The sequence below is a fragment of the Melozone crissalis genome, unplaced genomic scaffold, assembly GCF_028551555.1.
Source record: "Melozone crissalis strain CALT ecotype California unplaced genomic scaffold, PUWL_Pcris_2 ptg000027l_1, whole genome shotgun sequence".
Lineage (NCBI taxonomy): Eukaryota > Metazoa > Chordata > Aves > Passeriformes > Passerellidae > Melozone > Melozone crissalis.
Window position 1 is genome coordinate 82,543,741 of NW_026535805.1, and position 20,109 is coordinate 82,563,849.

The 20,109-nt window shown below is 38.4% G+C and overlaps 1 protein-coding gene across 1 annotated transcript in view; it reads right to left on the reverse strand.

The window, feature by feature from the left end:
* PRIM2 (DNA primase subunit 2) overlaps positions 1 to 19,618 on the reverse strand; it is a 90,773-nt gene extending 71,155 nt beyond the window's left edge. Inside the window, exons 1-5 of the mRNA XM_054280191.1 lie at positions 19,573 to 19,618; positions 19,327 to 19,484; positions 18,526 to 18,629; positions 18,143 to 18,222; positions 12,725 to 12,845 (exon numbers count right to left, since the gene is read on the reverse strand). Coding sequence (XP_054136166.1) covers positions 12,725 to 12,845; positions 18,143 to 18,222; positions 18,526 to 18,629; positions 19,327 to 19,480 — 459 coding nt within the window. The 5' untranslated portion in view covers positions 19,481 to 19,484; positions 19,573 to 19,618. The remainder of the gene's footprint in view (positions 1 to 12,724; positions 12,846 to 18,142; positions 18,223 to 18,525; positions 18,630 to 19,326; positions 19,485 to 19,572) is intronic.
* Between the last annotated feature and the right edge of the window lie 491 nt (positions 19,619 to 20,109).

A 20,109-nucleotide genomic window follows, 5' to 3' on the forward strand; every position in this document is an offset into this window, starting at 1 on the left:
AGCTTAATTTCATCAACAAAACCGCTATTTTCTAGTATTACATTTTATTTCAAAGGGGATTTATTGCAAACTTCACAAGCTGTCTACATCCTTCTTTATCAGTAATTTGACCATATAAGTTTTGTACAGATGTAGTGACAATCTACAGTGACAATCATTTTAGATTTTCTTGCATGTCACTAGCAAATAATTTAACATTGTTGGGGTAAAAGTGATCCTGGTGAACCCTCACAGAAAACAGGTTAATTGGCCGTGACTAAATATTTAGATAAGACTGTGGACAGTGTAACCAAAAATACAGCTTTATCCGAAATTTTGGTTTTTAAACTAACACAAATATTGTTGCAAAGTTCTATTTATTATATACATAAATGATACACATAAAGCTGTTAAATAATTTACTTCGTAAAGGCTCAAGTATCTTATAGGTCAGGCAAACATTCAGCAGCCCCACAACCACCCTGCTCCTTGCCTTTTCACCAAATTCACACTGCCTTCATGCTTTCAGCTAATAGAGAGAAAGAGGAAGAAGAAACAAGGATAGACCTAGCCCCTACCTAAAGCTGGAAAATTACTCCAGAATGCATTCAAAAATAAGACTGACTTCCCTAAAGACTGAAACATGAAAAATAACCTTCCATTTGCATTAACGATTTCACCATTTTCACATCGGATTGACTGAGGCGCAGTGCAAAGCAATACACTACCTATGGTCTAAAATCAGACTCAAGCTTTGAGTGCAGCCTGTATTGCTGCATCCAGAGCATCATGAAACATGTATCCCAATTTTTCTTGGTTCAGAGAAGCCAGAAAAGCTTCTTTTTTACTGTTGCTTTTGGGGTTTTTAATTATTTAAATAAGAGTACTACAGTTTGTATATTTAATAATTTCATCCTAAAACAGCACCTGCAAATGCACATTCCAGTAATCATCAAAAAATTAGATATCATTAAATACAGCTTTTAGGATTCTAATCAAGATTAGAAAGATAAACAAGCTGCTTAACTTCTGACAGAACTTGGTGATCTTCACCAGATAAAACACTGTTGCTCAAAATATTAAAAAATAAAATAGAGTCCTTCTGAGGGTCTCACCAGGTCATCATCTGACCTTCCACAAGGAACTGATTAAACTCGCCTCACAGAAAAGAATTCACTAGTTTTGCCTTGTTCATCTGTAGCCAGTTTAGTAAACTGCTTATCACTGTGTCAGACTCTGCTTTGCACAAGCAAAGAGCACCAAGAAAAGGATCTTCCCTTTTAAGTGACATGGGTCAGGTATCATAGCTTGAAACAGTTCAACAATTCATTGCAAATTCCTGCGACTTAGGAAAAATAAAGACAGAAAAAGAGAGGAAGGAAAAGAAGCAAGTACCCAGGACAAGTTCCATTATTTCTAGTTTTCTTGCTTTCTACATGCAGTTTATTCATTGACTTTTAATCACAGAACTGTCCTGGAAACACAAAGACACATAAATTTAGATTAAAATATGAATAATTTAATATGCAGGGCTTGGGTAAACAAACACAGTGAGGTAGTCCAAAAACTTCAAAATAAATTTGATATCACTACTCTGTTTTAATGAACAGATAAAGATGCTTGCACACATTATACTGCGATATATGTGCAACACTTAGTTTTACTAAGTCTCCCAGTAAGGAACAAGAACTCCATGCACAAATTCCTTTCCCTTTCCAAGACTCAGCTTCAGGTATTTATGTGCACATGCCACCAGTGTCCTTAGAAAGTGAAGTTCCTAAAATTTGCTTTTAGTTACAAAGTACCTGATACTCAAGTGGCACAACACTCTTCCCAAAAACAAGTGTTGTTAATCTGTACTTTGCTGAATTGCAACTCTAGGCATGAAGCAGAAAAAATAAAAATTTCCTAATCAATCTTCTCCATTGTCACACATTACACTACAAACTAAGTTAGCACTAGAATACCAAATTATGAACTTAGATATCATTAAATTTGAGAATATAAAGTGTAATCAGCCAGTTAATGAATTGCATGATTAGCAAAAGACAGTATTCCCACCTCTCCTACCAATTAAAAAATGAAGAACCTTAAAGAAAACATTCCAGAGGCCTGTAAATCTGTCATTCACAAACCTGATTTTCAATTTCATTTTGGCCAATCACAAATTAAGAAGAAAATTTTATCTTCCAAAACACTAAAACTTTGTATCTTAGCTAAAGTTCAGCTTGCTGGCATACCTAAAAATATAAAGGGCAGTACTTGGAATTGTCTATTCTCATCCATCAACTGAAACATTGTTTGGGCTTGTCTCACTATGCAGCTCATTGATGGTTACCACAATGACAGAGAAACTCAGTGATACAGGTTGTCTCCTACATTCCTGACAAACATTTCCCAATATCCATTTAAAGGAAAGCTGAATAAAAGAATTACTACAGAATTACCTAGAAACACTACCACATACAAGCCAGAGTCACACATGGCTGTAGAGCTAACAGAAGACTCTTCTGATAAAAACATCAACAAGTTTTCTTTCATTTAAAAACCCGGATAGTAACATCAGATGCAATTTTAAAGCAACTTGTTAACAAATGTTTCTCTAGATTCAATCACAGGATTAGCCAGGAAGAGTGTTTCCAAGTTGGCAGACCATTTTCTGAAGCCTATCCCAAGCAGCAGCTAGTAAATTCTACTTGCAGAGTAATTACATCCTGCACAAACCATCCTATCAGCTTTTATGCTGCTGTATTAAGGAACAATATAAACATCTCCAAAGCTACTGCATTCACTGCTATGTAAAAAATAAATTCATTTTTCAAACATTATGAACTTCCACCACTACAAAATAACTTAACAGTTTGATTATTCAAAAAAAATTTTCTTCTTGTACAACAGATGGGTATCATTTTTAAAAAATACAGTACTGATTTCCCAGTTTTGTCTTTTCTCATTCCCCAAAACAATCTCTAAAATATTTATAGAAAAAAAGAGAAGACACTTGATGACACCTTTCTCCTAGTCTATACTAAGTTTCTTCCAAGAATCCAAAATTACCAACTGCTAAGAACTAAAAATCTGTAAGGATGTAAGGATGAGGTTAGGATTTACTTTTTTTTCACCTTTTCCAAGCCTTTAGATAAATGGCAGTCAAGTATGACCTGCTCAGTTACTGAGTGCTAGAGCACATAATCCCACAAGTAGCGTGGTTCCCCTTTCTACTTCTCCTACCTTTAAGCTCAAGAGCCTGGTGTACAAGATCCTATTTTCCACTACATTTTTGGCACAGCTGCCATTTCAATTTTACTTCAGAAATCCAGAGTTACAGCAGAACTTCTACCTCAGGATTCAGACTGTATTCCAAATGTTGTCTAGCTGCTTTCAGCTAGATTAAGAGGAAGAATGTTTTTTTCATCCTATCTTTACTGCAGCCTTTTCTGCAACTTTGAATTAAAAGCACATAACTTTTTCAAAGCAGTTAGAGATGTACTTCATCCAGAAAGAGCATATATAGTATCTAGGGCAGAAGGATTCAGCCTTACAGTGGACTGTAAAGTTCCTATTTAACTCAAATGATGAATTACACAAAGCTATTTAGTGAGAATCATAATGCCCCAGTGCTCTAAAGGGGGCCCAAGTAACTGCACATTTTGTGGTGCAGTTTGACTTTACTTCCACAAGTCAATTTTAAGCAATAAGGAAGACCTTCTAAGGGTCCATTTAGATTACTGCAGATAATCAGCATCTGCTTCTAATCAAACTGAGATGATTAACAAATTAAAATTTTAATTAGCATTTTGCATCATTTACAAACTGTTGTTCATTAAGTTTATGAAGGTGAAAAAGGACATCCCCAGTAGCTATATATTCTTTAATCACATCTATTACTCAATTCTACAATTTCATAGAGTATCACCAACATCATATGTGCAAATAAACACATGCAACTAGAATTACTGCAGCAAAATGCACCAGTTTTCTCCATAACTAATAATAAAGTAATGCTTACAGCTCAAGGATCCATTAGAGAAGAGTAAAGGCACCATACATCCTGCCAGTGCACCAAAAAAAAATTTTTTTTAAATCAAGCTTGATTTTAAAAGTCTGTGAGAGAGTATTGCCACTTATTTTAAGCTTAAATATTTTAATCAAACCTCATCCCATCTACCCATCACTCAAAATGTTAGCTCACTATAATACCCAGGCTGCTTGGCAATCAACCCAATTACTTTTAGATGAGAATAACTCACTATGTTTGTTAAAGCACTAATAGTATATGTCTCACTGTCTTATTTACCAAATTCTAGCACTTAAAATCCACCCTACTCCTAAGCCTTTCCACATACAATTTTGTTTCTGTTATGACTCTAAGCATGAAGTTAAATGACAGAATACATACTTTTGGCAGTAAGGCACATTTCCCACTTAGGCATGCATCCCTTATGACTTTTGCTGTCAACTCCAAGATAAGCATCACTGGTTTTCAAGCAAAGGGACAAACACAAGATTTAAGCAGCGGAAAAGCAAGATACAATTCAGAACTATTTCCTTAGCAAATGTAAACCATAGCCTGCTTGCATAGTTATTGTCTTATCTTGGCATAAGTTTCCCCACAGCAGTACAGACTCCAGACAGTTTCTACGTTTCCCTTCCTGTTTGGGAAAGGAAGAAATATTATTTGATGCCCCTGAAATGAAAAGCCATAAACCCTATCAGAAGAACATCCTGAATTAAACACCTGTTCCAAAATGAATATAGCCACCTTTAATGGTTAGACATGATACTGAGTATTCTCTCAAATGTATCTGTCCTTAATAGGGACACAAAGTAGTCCCCATTCTCATTATTCCACATCTGACTTTGGGATATTCTGTACCAAATAAAGGCAGTCATAAAACATTTCCTCAAGAAGCTGAACTACAAATATTTATACAACTGCCCTACTACCAAGATAAATATTTTTGAAGAAAGCCTAATAGTGATATCAGAAAGTCTCTCACAGGACTACTCTGATCATAAAAATGGAAATTAAAGAAGTTTAATTTCTACTGCTTAAAGCAGCTAAAAGAGCACTTCAACTGCATCAAAGAGCTACTGTAGAAAAAAATTCCATCGCTAATGCATTTTGCTCTTTCCATTTCATTTTGCAGTTCTTATTCCTTCCTCTCAAATGCCTGCAGATGCACCTTTAGCTCCCCCAGCTGACTATTCCCATCTGCCATTCCTTCCCCATTACTGTAATCCAAAGCATTTCTTAAATTTAAAGCATCTAAAAATTAGGACATCTGATTCTGCAATAACTGGCTGTTACGCAAAAAATAAATAACTTCTAGTTTAGATGCCTTAAAACGTCACAATATATTTTAAATTTCAAGAGGCTATTCAGAAGTAAGAAAGTTCAATTCAAACATGAATTTTTTTCTGTTGTGTGGAGTGAAAACAGCAACGCAGATGTATCCAAGATGAAATATACTACACTTAGAAGTTTTTTTATTTTGCACAATGCAGAAAGATAATAGTGAACAGAAGCACTGCAGGAAATATAAATCCAATTATACAACATCCTTACACCACAGATTAAGACATGATAATGCCTATTAATTTTCATTTCTTCTGGAAACAACAAAGAGGTACTAACAGTCTGAAGATAAAGAAACCTGAACATTCAATGACACAAAAAATAAATTCAAAATTAAATTTTGCATTCTACTCCACTCCATATTCCAGTATGTAAGTTAAATTCCTGGAAAGGTGTAGCAACAAATCAAAGCATCCAATAACACTTAGGAAAAAACATGAGACAAGCAGCAACGCACCTGTGTCAAAAAATTCCAACTGTGTTAAGCTGATTTCACAGCCTTTATCACAGTGCACAGACCTCAGGGGCATTAAAAAAAGCAGGTGTCATATTGTGTCAACACCCTTGAAGTCACCAGAACACACTTTCACATGCACATGACCAAACAGTTCCAGTGCATCTGCTACACCTGGGTTCAAAACCCATTGGAAAAGACACGTGTAGAAGAATTTAACTCAAAAGAGAAAAAGGATGTCTTAAGCCAAGTTCCACAACCTAAGTAAAATTTAATACTTCAACTTCCTAACCTGTACATTAAACAGGAGCAGATCACATACCAAAATGCCATGAGGCTGGGGGCACTGCAAGAGCTCTAAAGAATGGGATCAGAAAAGAAAAACCTAAATCTAAAATTGAAGGCTGTAAAAATGGCAAAGGACACTCACAGAAATGACAAAACATCACACAAAGAAAGGCTTAAAGAAGAAACAAGAAAGAACAATGATAGATAGAAGGCAAATAAGAAGAGAAGGAAAAAAAACTAGCAGGAAAAAAAGCCCTACCCTTCTCAACTAGTGGACAGAACAAGAAGAAATATGTTAGGTTTGACATGATTTTAAAAAAGTTAAAAGGAAACTAAAGCAGCAGAATGATGACCACCACTGTGAGACCTGAATATACAGACACAGGGAACTTTGCAAGCAAAGCTGTGACATTTTCATGGACACGGCAAACGGAACTACTGTCATTTTCAAAATGCTGTTGAAAGTGTTGAAGGGAAAAAAAAAAACAAACCTAACAACCCCCCAACACAGCCCTTTGAAAGTAACCACTGAAGATTTTGTCCACCTGAACAGAAGAGACCCTAAGGCCCCAAGAGAGAAAGTGTGACTGCTGAACCCGAACAGGTTTTGTGGCAAGTTTTCACAAGAACCAAGTGGAATGGACCCAAAAGTTCATTAGATGCTCCATATCAGCACAAGATGTATCACAAACCTACACCTGTGGATGCTAAAAGGACAAATCCTCCATTTGATGTCTAAGAAGAAGTGGCAGGTCTTGGAGACTTAAAATTATGTGAGGCAAAGCAGACAAAAGGCTGAAACTCTGAGGGCTTCAAAGGAGATATTTATTACCATGTCAAAATCAGCTTTGTAGTAGAAGGCCAAGTATCAGTTACCTGTAAAACTATTTATTTTATATAATTCCTTCATATCCTGAACAACTTACTTGGAAATTAAAATATTTTCTTCAATGACTATATTATTTTAAATATTCACAAATTTCCCTTTAAATATCTTTAAATCTGTTAGTGCCTTTTACTGCCAGAAACTGTCAGGCCTCATTGATGTAATTACTCATTTTTAGTAAGATTTTAATACTTTAATCTCCTAAATTGATGTAAATCTCAACTGCACACCTGTGTTTGCATATTCTCTTTGATGTGTTCTGTCACCTGAAATGTCAGCATTTACTTCTCTTGAGTCCTGCTTAAGGATTTCTGATGCTCCCTGCGTGACTAACTTTGCACACAGAGTATTTAATATGCCTTGAGTGCTGAAAATTACATGCCATACATAAAAAACTTCTGTATTACCTGGACAATGAGAGTACTGTCCCTTAAACACCTTTTTCTTTCCTTTTTTTTTATTATTTAAAGCATAGAACAGACTGAAACACCTTCAGAACCATTCCATTATTCTCCTTTTACTGTGATAGAAAACCAATCAACGTATCAGGGGAAAATACTCTTAAAGCGCAGATTTACTCTTGCTTTCCTTTTACCCTCATCCTTTCTCGACATTTTATTCAATACCATGCACTCTACCTCTTGCTCATGCTGGCATACATTGGTAGGTATAAACAATAATATTTCAGAGTACTGTAAAATTCTGAGCACCCAAGCAATGTTCCACTAGGCTGGGCAGCACCAGTCCAGGCATCTTCCACACTTGCCAGAGAACAGGCTGGCCAAAGCTGTTCCTACAAGTGATTAAAATGCAATCTACATGTTACTAGCTCAAAAAAGCATCTCAACTACAAACTCAAATCAAGCTTCATTTTTTTCCCCAAGAAATCCAGGTCCCAGAAGCCTTTTACAGAATACTACAGATGGACTAACTTAATCCAGTGCCAGCTTTGTAAAAACTTTCCAAGGAAGAACTTACATAACCTTCAAATTTCCATGATTTATATTAAATGTAGAGAGGCTTATTTTCAAATATTGTAAAAATTTTGAAATGTAATAATCCTATGCATGTTCACACATATTCACCATACTGAAGTCATCATGTTTAGCTTGTTTATCACAAAGTTTACAGCCTTCCTTTTTCAAGTGAAGGGCATCTTTATAATCAGGTAAAACTCCCCAGAGCAGGCATTTACTATAACTGTAATAAACACTGTGGCATATATTTTGCTCCATCAGCAATACAAATGTCAGCCACTAGACAAAAGAAATCCTATTAAAAAATTAAAACATTAGTTTTCCTTACATTCCATTTCTATTTTTAATTACAGAAAGCTCTTGCTCTTTGATTAAAAATCTCCTTAACCATGAGATGAGAACTACTATCATGTCAAACTCTTTACAGCTAACTATCACATAAAAAAAGCTTTGGAAATCTGTTTTGTTTTTTTCTTCTAGGAGTTAACAATTTCACTCTTTCCAAAATTTGCTAAATAAGATCTTTTTGTTAAGTATTCAAAGACCCTAAATAGGGAAAGATCCTAACAACTTGATAAGTATTATCCATAAGTGGGATTGAAGATTTCTCAAGTCTATAAAGCAATAATTCTCAATCCAAAATGCAAAAAATCTCAGAAACTAGTCTGCAAAACATATATGCAAGTATCACTTTCTCATGCATGTAAGCAAATATGAAAAGGTGAGAGGTGGCAGTTATTGAATTCTCAATTTTAGGTTCACTTGGTTGGTGCTGTAAAAGACGACAATGGTGGCAAAAGTGTACAAGACAATCCATTTATTCTTCCTCCCCATAAAAGAGTTGACTCTTTTAATAAATACTGAGAATCACTTCTTACAGTGGTTCTTAGAATTGTTAACATTGCTATGCCAGACTACACTAAGGTCAAGCTTTAGCAGCTGTGACCTTTCTCAGATTACAGTTCTGAAACCAGAACCAGTATCTAGAAAATGCAAGGCACCTCTCTTCTGGTTAAAGAAATTTAACTACAAGTTTCTTAGTACAAATGAAAGATAGAAATAAAATTTCTATCCATTTACCCATACAGAAAATGGATTGTATCATCAGAACTTATTTCCTTTTTCTGAAGACCACCTTTTTTTCTAACAGGTAGAGCACAAAGTTTGATTTCTGTCTTGTTTTATGCATAATAAGGCATGAAAACATTCTAACTAACTTCTAACAGGGAAGCACGAGCAGATTAGTTCATCCTAATTTCCTTTTCAAAGGAAGTGTCTCCTTTTACAAATAGAACATTGAGAAAAATAATACTGCTTTTAGAGTGGCCTTACTTTTGTAGTGGCCTCTACATAGCTCCATAGCATTTAGACCTGCTTCAAATACATATGGAACTCACTAGTACTAATCAAATGTTTTATACATGATAGTGCAAAGAATGATTAGTTTTGCCTAAATTTCCATGAGAATTGGTAGCAGAGGGTGAAAGCAGAAGTAGGGAAGTAGATTTTCAATGAAATGATGCTTTTTTTGCCTCTACAGGAGTAAGGAAATAACACCTTCCTAATCATTTTGACATATTGAAGGCACATTCAGTAGCACGGAATCAAGCCATACTCCCAGCTATTTCCAGCAACCTGCAAACATTTATTTATTCTTACAAGCCCAAATGCCAAAACTGTGACAGGAGAATATGAGGCTGGGGAATAAGGAAAAAAAATACAGCTCCACAAAGACACCTTTCACTGAAAGGCCCGTTGAAGCAGAGAATGGCATTTCTAGTAGTCTCTCAAAGACGCAGGAAAGCCTCTGTTACTCTTTACACTCCACAAATCCTATTTTACCAACATGCACTGGCACCAGATATTTCAGTCCAGAAACACATCAGCCACATATCTCAGAATATTTAAGTCATTCTAATAAGCAGTATTTTAAGAGAAAGGCTTTCTCAGTGGAGTGATGACTGCACGATAATTTTTATTCACTCAAGTTTACAAGGAGAGCTACAGGCAAAGCTGGAGTTTCCCAACAAAACAGTTCATAGTTGAAGTGCAAAATACTATTAAAATCATTAATGAAGACACTGCAATAGACATTTTCCTTTAATCAACTCAGATAAACAAAACAGCATATAACAGCAGGAACTCTTTTGTAATATCCCTAAAATACCAACAACAGTTGTTTGTCTAAACAGATTTTGCATTTTCAAAGTTTTTCATCAAAAGAAATAGAATGAGTTTAAGTCAAAAGGGAAGAAGTTTTGAATCCAAGGTATAATGATAAAACAACGGTGGAAAGAGAGCATTCACAGAATTTTGGACCACTTATATTCTGCATTCTCCATAGCATGTACTTAATGGGCAAAAATCAAACTGTCTATTAAAAGAAAATAGGATAATTCACATGTATATGCATGCATAAAGTCTAAGTTACAATAAAACTTATATAATTGTACATAATTTCTTTTAAAATTATAATTAATAAATAATCCTTATATAAATAAAAATAATCCTTAACCACAATTTGTAACAACTGTATTTAACACCAGCCTCTAATTTTGTGTAATTTAAGCTAACTCATGGTCTTGGTTATACATCTATAGCTCCAGTAACTCCGTAATATGCACAAACAAGAAGAGTCCAAATGGTTTTCAGCATGCACAAACATTGCATGTCCCCATGGTGCCAGTAACACAGAAAACTACATTTTTGAGCAATCCATACAGGATTTTCATACTTGGATTATTAAAATTTAACTACATCCTCAACAGCTATCATAAGCATTCATTGAATGCCCTTGTTTTTCTGCTCCACATAGTTTTCCAGAAGTCAGTGTTCACAAAAGAAACAATGCACAAAGTCCCCAGGTCACTGTAGTTTGCTGTGGTTTCTACAGCAAGAAGCCACATCTTAATAGTCAGAAGATTGTAAAGGTTCTAGAGCAAAGTTCATAAATAAAAACATATTTTGACCACAATTAATTTTCAACCGAAGTCAATAATGTAATGAGAACAGACTGCACATTCAATTCAAGTAAGAATCAAATGCAGTCACTGCTTTTCTTATTACTGAAACATTTAGGGTGAATTATCACACAATTCACCAAGAAAACAAGGTATTATTAACATCAGTGTTATTTGGTCCAGATAAGGCAGATAAGACCTTATCTGAAGAACACAAACTAGGGACCTGATAAGATGGATCCTAGAGTCCTGAGAGACTTGGATGATGTAGCTGTCAAGCCACTCCCTGTGATATCTGATAAGTCATGGCAGTCAAAAGTCCCAGGTGAAGGGAAAAAGGCAAACATTGTACCCATCTATAAAAACCTTAAAGAAAACCCTGTGAACTACCAACCAGTCAGCCTCACCTCTGTGCCTGGAAAGATCATGGAACAGATCCTTCTAGAAGCTGCGCTAAGGCACATGGGTAACAGGAGTGATTTGGGACAGCCAGCATGGCTTCACCAAGGGCAAGTCCTGCCTGACCAAACGAGTGTCCTTCTATGATGGAGTGACTACATCAGCAGACAGGAAAGGGGCTACAGATGACATTTATCTACATTTCTGTAAAGCTTTGACACACTCCCCCACAACACTCACCTCTCCACACTGGAGAGAAATGGATGCAATGGGAGAACCACTCAATGGATATGGAATTGGCTGGATGTCTACATTCAAAGGGTAGCAGTCAATGGTCAAGTAAAACCTAGGAAGTTTCTACATGAGAAAGAACTTAATGCTGAGGGCTGCAGACCACTGGAACAGGCTGCCCAGAATGGTTGTGGACTCTCCCTCTCTGGAGACATTCAAAACTCCCCTGGTTCCTGTGTAACCTGCTCTAGGTGACTCTGCCTTGGCAGGGTGATTGGACTGGATGACCTCCAGAGGTCCCTTCCAACCCTAACAGTCCTGTGATCCTGCCCCTCTGCTCCACTCTGCTGAGACCCCACCTGCAGGGCTGCATCCTTCTCTGGGGTCCTGAGCACAGGAAGGACATGGATTTGTTGGAATGAGTCCGGGGAGGGACACAAAGATGACAGAGAGATAGAACACCTCTTATGTTAGGAAAGGCTGGGAGAATTGGAATTGTTCAGCCTGGAAAACAGAAGGCTTTAGGGTAACCTAATTGTGGCCTCCAGTACTTGAAGGAAGCCTAAAAGAATGAGAGGGGCTTTTCACAAGGGCCATGTGGTCACAGGACAAGGGGGAATGGATTCAAACTGAAGGAGAGTAGGTTTAGATTAGAAGTAAGTTTAGAGGAGGAAAAAATTCTTGACTGTGTGGGCAGTGATCTCCTAGAATAGGCTGCCCAGAGGAGCCACGGATGTCCCATTGCTGGAAGTGTTCAAGACAAGGCTGGATGGGACTCTGAGCAAACTGGTCTACTGGCAAGTGTCCCTGCCCACAGAAGGGAGTTAGATTACATTTAAGGGTCCCTTCCAACCCAAACCATTCCATGACCTGTGATCTAATCCACCCAAAATTTTGATTCAAAAATACTCAACAGCTTTAGTAAACCTTGTTAACTTACCCGTGTAATCACACATTTTTTCAGCTGTGTTTGTAGACTGAAGCAGACTGAGCTTCTCTTGTTGTAGCACAAAATTACATCACTTAATCCTCACACACACTATTCCCCAAGTTTGGAAGTTCTGTGTGGTTAGGATTTTTAAAACTATAACTGCACTTTCTATTTTTAAAATGTGATTGCTAAAACTATCTTAAGGAGAATTTTAAAAAACAACAGATGTGCAACATAAATACAGAAAGTAACACACTTACAGCTTCAAATGATAAGTTCACATGTTCCAGAAATTTCTGCATTAAATTTTCAGTTAGTTCATTGAAGCGATATCGGAAGAGATCCATTTCTTGTTGAAGAAACCAACGCCTGAGATCCTCACTGCAAAAAAAAATTTTAAAAATTCTGAATACACTTTTTTTTTTCTTGAAAACTAGACCACAAACCTAGTGAACACAACAGAAATGCTGACTTTGGCATGTGACTCACACACACTGAGAAGCTTGGAAGTAAAAGCAGGAAACCTTCAGTAACACACACTCAATCAGAAGAGACTTGAGGAGAGACAACACTTTTTACTTGTTTTGGATAAAAAGAATTGTAGGTAACATTCTCCCTTGGTAAAGGACAGTTTTTTTCTACAACATGGCATAACACTTCATTGTACAATTAACATCACAATTAATGTGATGAGGCAAATATATTTTGAAGGCTACTTCTTTTAATTCTCATTTTTGCTGTATCTCCAGCTGAAGAAATATGCATACATCTCAGTAAATGACAAGAGTGCACTCTATTCTAGGCAACAAACAGCCTGGAAACAGGCAAAAGGAAAATATACGGCAATGGAGTTGGGTGAGGAACACAAATATAGCTTTTAACTCTGGACAGAAGAGAAAAAGGGATTTAGCAAGTGCAGGTGAACAAGTAGAAGAACAAACAGGAACACAGGGACAGGAGTCAGAAGACAAAATAAAGCAACACTGAAGCCATTCCAAGTACTGTAAGTGCTCGTGGAACTCTTCACATCCTAGTGCTCAGATTCCCAGGCATCAGCACGTTACTCAAGGCTACAGCAAGAAGGTACCAGTAAAAAAAGCCACCTGACATGTGCAAGCACAGAATGCAGATGATGCTGTATCTCACCACCACAGGGCACTCTCAAACTGTCCTCTGAGAGCTACCCTGTGGGCCACTGCCCTTGGAAGTCACAGAGCACAGAAATACTGCAGTCTTATATATGTTCTCTTTACAATATTTAAGCATCTTTTCCCATAGGGAATATGCAAATCACAACAGAGATTTTTGTGGTTTTGTGGACAAAACCTCTGCTTGAAATATGGCTTGAAGAAAAGTAATTATTACATAGAACAGCCAAACAGAAAGGCTGTTAAGGTGCTTTGTAAAATGTAATCCTGTGGACAGTCTCAGTGCTTGGGATGTAACAATAATCAGTGCAACTTGAAATGGAAGTTAATGCTTTAATGACTGATCCGTTGCAGTTCTTCTGTGGCCATCCTGGACTGCAGTTAAATCCTGGGATATGACAATTCTTTCCATTTTCCTTGATTTACAGCACATTTGTTTTCCTATGGGGGGAATCAAACAAAACAACAACACCACACATACACACACATAAAAAACAAACAAACTACAAACATGATCATATGCAATTTCTTTGGAGGCCAGCCAGTCTGTTGTTCCTTTCCTTCAGAAAAGCAGATCAAACGCTGTAATCCCACCTATCCACTTAAGTTACATAACAAGAAAAAATTGTTTTATCTTTTATACACACACCTACGTGGACTCTTCCTACAGCTGACAAAATAGCTGGCAAGCTGACCTCACACTACTGTATATGTCCAGCAAATACTTTTAAACTGACTTTCCTAGGATCATCATCATTAGGGCATTATGCATCACTTCTAAAGCCAAACCATATTTTATACTCATTCACATGAAAAAAATTGTAAACTCTTCTCTCAAATTCATACTAAAGAATAATACTTATTATCAAAACCCCACACTTAACTGAAAAGCAATGTCAGTGTCATTAGCTTCAGCAGCAGCTTGGTTAGTTAAGGGAGTAGCAGGTCATTGAAGTATAGACGTTAGGAATATCTCCTCCTTTTTTGCCACTTAAATTTCTAGTGTGCAGATTACTTAGCAGTTTAAACCAGTTCATAGTTTCCCAACTTTAAAAATAATATAAGAAAACAGTCTCTTTCATACAGGGAAAAGCACTTGTGGGGCTGGGGTTGGAATAGAAATACCCTTTGCCCGAAGGAGGGGTAGGAAAAATCAGCATAATTGGTAGGAAGCATGAACATAGAAGAACTTTAGGGAAGGTATGCAAATGCTGGTAAATCTGGAATTTAAGACTAGTAGCTCCCATTCCACAGTCAATACAAGAGCTCCAACAACTTAACAGTGATTTATGAAAACTCTGGGCATGGCCAGATCACTGCTTTACTAGGCAATCAACACCAATACATTACTCAGAGTTGAAGTTTTAAAGACTAGACAGCAAGGAGAACATGGGTACAGATAACACACAAAAGGAAATGCTACTCAACATAAAGAGGGAGCTATTTTAGCAGAGAAGTCTAATTTATCATTTAGAAAAAAAATGTCAGGGAGCAGTGAACAGGCCTTGCTAAGTCTAAAATAGAATTTATGTCCTTGTTATGAGACACAGACACAAACAAAAAAAAAAAACTTTAAAAAGGCACAAAAGCATGTTTGAAAGTTTCCTGGATAAAAGAGTTTTGCTGTCAGAGCCGAGGTAAAATTTATTTCTTCCATTTTAAGAAAGTGAAAATTATGCTCCTGTGACTTTCAAGGTTCTTCATAGCTGATTTGCTGAAGTAACAAGAGCTGCAGTAGAGAAAAGCAAAAATGCACATTCCCATCCACATGCAAATAAAATTACCTTTACATCTGCATCTGCCATGAAAGCAAATTAAACAAGACCATTCTATTTCCTGGTCTTGACAGATGTAAGTGACATTAGAAGAGGTGTGAAAGAAGGGTCTGATGAGACTGTAAATACTCTGTCACATTGAAATGAGCTTTAAAGTCTTGGATTTCAGAAAGCAGAAGAAGCAAAGTCAAGAGATGATGACTACCTTACAAATTTAACTGAACGGTGGAGCTGATTACTTCAGATCATGTGAAAACCAAAATCAAAATAATCCAATTTACAAGTGAGGACTAATAGAGACTAGAAAAGAAAAATCGATATAAACTTTTACCCCTGGATGGCACTATTGGCCCACTGAGAAAGCACTATCACAGAAAAATGTAAGCACACGTACACACAGCTGCCTCAGGAACTGAATTCAAACTAGTTTGCAGTTATGTCTATTTAAGTGCACTTTTTCAATCACTCCTACTTTCTTCTTCAACAACTTTCTTCTTCAACTTTCTTCCATTAACCTAATGATTTGTGCCAAGCTTATTTTTCTGACCTAGTATGATAAAAACTTGAAGGACAGTATATTCTATTTGCCTCCCAATTTTATCTTTTGGGAACTTGCCAGTTGTAGATGATAGAAATACCCCCACAGTAGCTGCTTTTCAGGAGAGAATAGAGAACCCTGGGCTACAGGCTCACCTCACAGTTCTTAGAATGCTATTTTCCATGTTATGAGTAAGCACTAAATCCAACTTTTCAAAGTACAAGTAGAAAGCCAAAAGGCTGACCAAAAGCTGCTTTATCAAAATGCAGCAAGTACATAAAAATGGGAATACAAAATGGCAACTGCAAGTTGTCTAAACAGTGTCCCAGAGCTCTGTTCAAAACCCCTCCTCTAAAGATGTCTTTCCCCCCAGATTACAAAGCCAGGCTCTTTCCTGCTGATTCTGCGGCCCAGAATAGCTTGTATTCACTTCTGCACAGCATTCACCTTCATCAAGCTGCCCATTTCTCCCCTGCCTACAGTCTAATCTTTAAGATTCTTCCCTGAAACCCAGGGTTTGAACAGAATCTGCAATTTATTTACTAAGGAAAAACTTCAATCAAATTCTCACCTTCCACAAGAGCAGAATTTTCATCAACTACCAAGACCCTTAAAGCATCTCACCTCCCACAAAAAAAAAGTAATGGTCTAAATAATAACAAAATGTTCAAAGTAAAGTTTTGGCTTTGTAATTAAGCCAAATTGATTATTCAAAATGCCGCTAATACAAACCACTATGTTCTCAGGGGCCTTTTAGACCCCAGACTACTTGAGGATACTACCTTTCAGGGGGTATTGGTAAACTTACAATACATGTAAAGAAAGATATTCTCAAAATCAGCAGGACTAGTATGATTAAGGGAGTTTATAAAAGTATAACAAACAGGGGGGCATTAGAAAGAAGGCAATATTACACTTATTATTCACAATCACAAATTATACACATAGAATACAAAAGTATTTCAGCTGCAATTCTGTTATTCAGTCTGCTCCCTTCTTTCAGGATTTTGAGTTACACTATCAGAGATACTGCAGTGAAGGTTGATATTCATATCCCCACCCACAACCTGCATTGACAAACTGCCTTCAGCACAGCCCAGATGCCTTTTGAAAGGACAACACGATGGGACGTGAATGATCTGGAAGATTTCAGGGTGCTCAAAAGTCACCCAGGTTCTGTCATGGTGAGGTTTCATCCATCTGGAGGCAGGCTTTTGAGACCTTTGCTACTTCCCACTCTGATCAGGTGTTCTGCAGCCGGAAGCCAAAGGCATTTCAAAGAAAAGCCCTGTCCATTCCAGCTCCATATCCCTGCTTGGACAGTATTCCAAGCTATCCCTCCTACTCAGCTTTCCTGCCTGTTTTTACTTATAAATATGTATCCATAGCAGCACTTCAGTCATGTCAGCTATCACAGCTTCATAATATGCACTCTATCACAGTCTTAACTTAAATGAACTGTACTGCAGCCTTAAGTGCAATTGAATTAACAATTCAACACACTTCATATCTGCCAGTTTTAATTCTAAAAAGACCACAGCGATAAGAAGTAAAGAGTTCACACAAATATATAACAAAACTACTTGCAGACATGAAGCACTGGCAACCTCTAATTTCATCCAAAAACTACAGGGGAAACAAAAGAATGTGCTTTACAAAATTGATATTTTGCATGAAATTTCACATAATGCGAAACCAGCCACAGCAATGACTATGGACAAGAAACAGAGGCAGTGAGGCAGTAGATGAAACCTCAAACTCAGATGATATTTTTAGTCAGTCAGAAACAGTGCTCTCTATACAGTAATAGTAGTAGCAGTATAGTAAAGCCTATTTAAATAGTCAGGTCTTTAGTCAGTTATCAACAGTTAGTATATAGAGAAATTAAACTGCTATCAATCACTGCAAATGCACGACAAACAGTTAATAATGTGCATTCATTTAGAAAAAAGCTATCAAGAGACTCAAACCAATGTGTTTAAAAGCCAAAAGTTTGTAAATTTATTAGTTAGCACAAAATCCAGATCTTAATTGATTACACATATCCTTTCTCATCACAGCTGACAAAAGATTCATAGCAAAAAATCCTCTTTGAGCCTCTCTCTTTAGTAGTCATGTAACTCTACAGCATCTGCAATGTCTATAATAAAGCACTGCAGTATCTGTATACATTTAAAATTAATAACAAGAGTACAGCATAATCCACAAAGTACTTACGACTGGCAGTAGGCAAGGCGGAGTATGAAATGGGAGATGTGATCTTTTCTTCTTGCCTCATAATCATCCTCAGCCAAAGCCTGTAGAACATATGCTTATTATTTCTGAGAAATAATCTCTCCCAAATTAAAAAATTCACAATCAATTTACTGCTGTTTTCAACAGTGTATTAATAGTCATCTTTTAGACAATAAATGCCAACTCATTGAGGAAGGTGGTTACCCTAAAGGAAGAAAAACTTCAAAGAAAACCCTTCAAAGAAAACCTACACCTCTGACAAAATGACAGAACAGCATTTCATCACCTCTACTTTTATTTGTTGTTCTTGAATGATACAAAGAAAATAAAGTGCAAGAGAATTCTGTGTCTTGATCTTTACTTACTTTGTAGGGAAACTTCAGTTTCCGGAGCTCAGCCTCCAACTTAGTTTTGTATGCATCAGAACTTCTTACATAGCTCACACCGAGATTTTCAACTACTTTAAGCACTGGGCAAAAAAATAAAATGTCCATGTTAGAGACAACATGCTGAAATCAAACTAAATGTATGACAGCTTGGGAAAGGCACAAACTGCGGTAAGGCCACAGGGATCACTTTTAGTGCCATGAGGAGCACAAGGGTGAGAAATAGGGAGGATAAAGTGTGGCCCGTGAGTCCTGAACAGCTGGCCCAATTCTGGGATCCATACTGCCAACAAGGAAAGGGAGACAGCTAACTCTGATGGACCAGTCTCAGAACACCGGTTTCAATCCTAATGGAAATCTGAATAACCACTTTTCAGGACTTCGGGGGAACCCCTTGCTGCCAGCGACAATGACCTGAAATGCAACACTGAGACACCAAATATGTCACAACATCTACAGAATGTGAAACGCGCTCATAAAGCCTCCCGTGTAAACCAGAACTACACAGTCCCGAGAGCTACACTAAACGTTCATTGAGAAATCGGTCTCAGCTCTCCGAAGCGCCCAAAGCAGCGCGTGTGCCTTTAACGGGGGGGAGCGGGCGGCAGCAGGGGCAGCAAGCCCAGCTCCCGTTCGTGTCAGGCGAACAGAGCTCCCAGGCCTGCAGGAATACACACAGCCAGCCCGGGAAGGATTCAAAGCATCGAGGGAGGGAAGGGACGGGAGGAAGGAGAACGGAAAGGGGAGGAGGAGGGAGGGAGGGAGAGACACGCTACTCACGCCTCAGGCGGTCGATGGCAAAGCTCTCAAACTCCACCAGGGAGATGCTTTCCGTGGGGGGCTCCAGGTAAAACTGCAGGCTGTGAGGGTACTGCTCCCTCCGGTCTCCGGCCAGCCGCGCGTGCCTCTGCCTCGCTCGACTGGAGAACTCCATCTCCCTCGTCCCGGGGCTGCCTCCGCCCCCGTCCCCACCGCCCGAGCCCCGCTATCCCCGCTCCGCTCGACGCAACCCGCCGGGACCCGGACCTGAGCGCGCCCGGCCCCGCGCCCCGGCTTCCCGCGCTCCGCCGGCCCCGCCCACTTCCGTTCAGGGCCGCGCCTCCTGGGCGCCCATTGGCTGCTGAAGCGATGCCGGGGCGGTGCGGGCAGTGCCCACACCCGGCATGGCGGCCCGGGCACGGGCAGCGCCCACACCCGGCATGGCGGCCCCGGCACGGGCAGTGCCCACACCCGGCATGGCGGCTCGGGCCGGGGCGGTGCTGGCAGTGCCCACACGTGGCATGGCGGCCCCGGCACGAGCTGGGAGATCCTGGCAGGTGTCCACACCTGGCACGGCCGCTTCCGGCACTGGCACATTGTCCACTGTTCTACAGTTTTATAATTTTGTCACTTTTCCAAGAGAACTGCAGGATTTTCTGGTTTTTCCGCTCTGTTGGCAGTTTTGCCGCAGCTGAGGGTATGTTGCTTTATGCCCCTGCCACAAAATGCAATTTACCAATTTTTCCGTAGAAGTTGTTTAATGATCTTGCAGGAAGTTCCGAGCGTAAGAGCGGGAAATCAGAA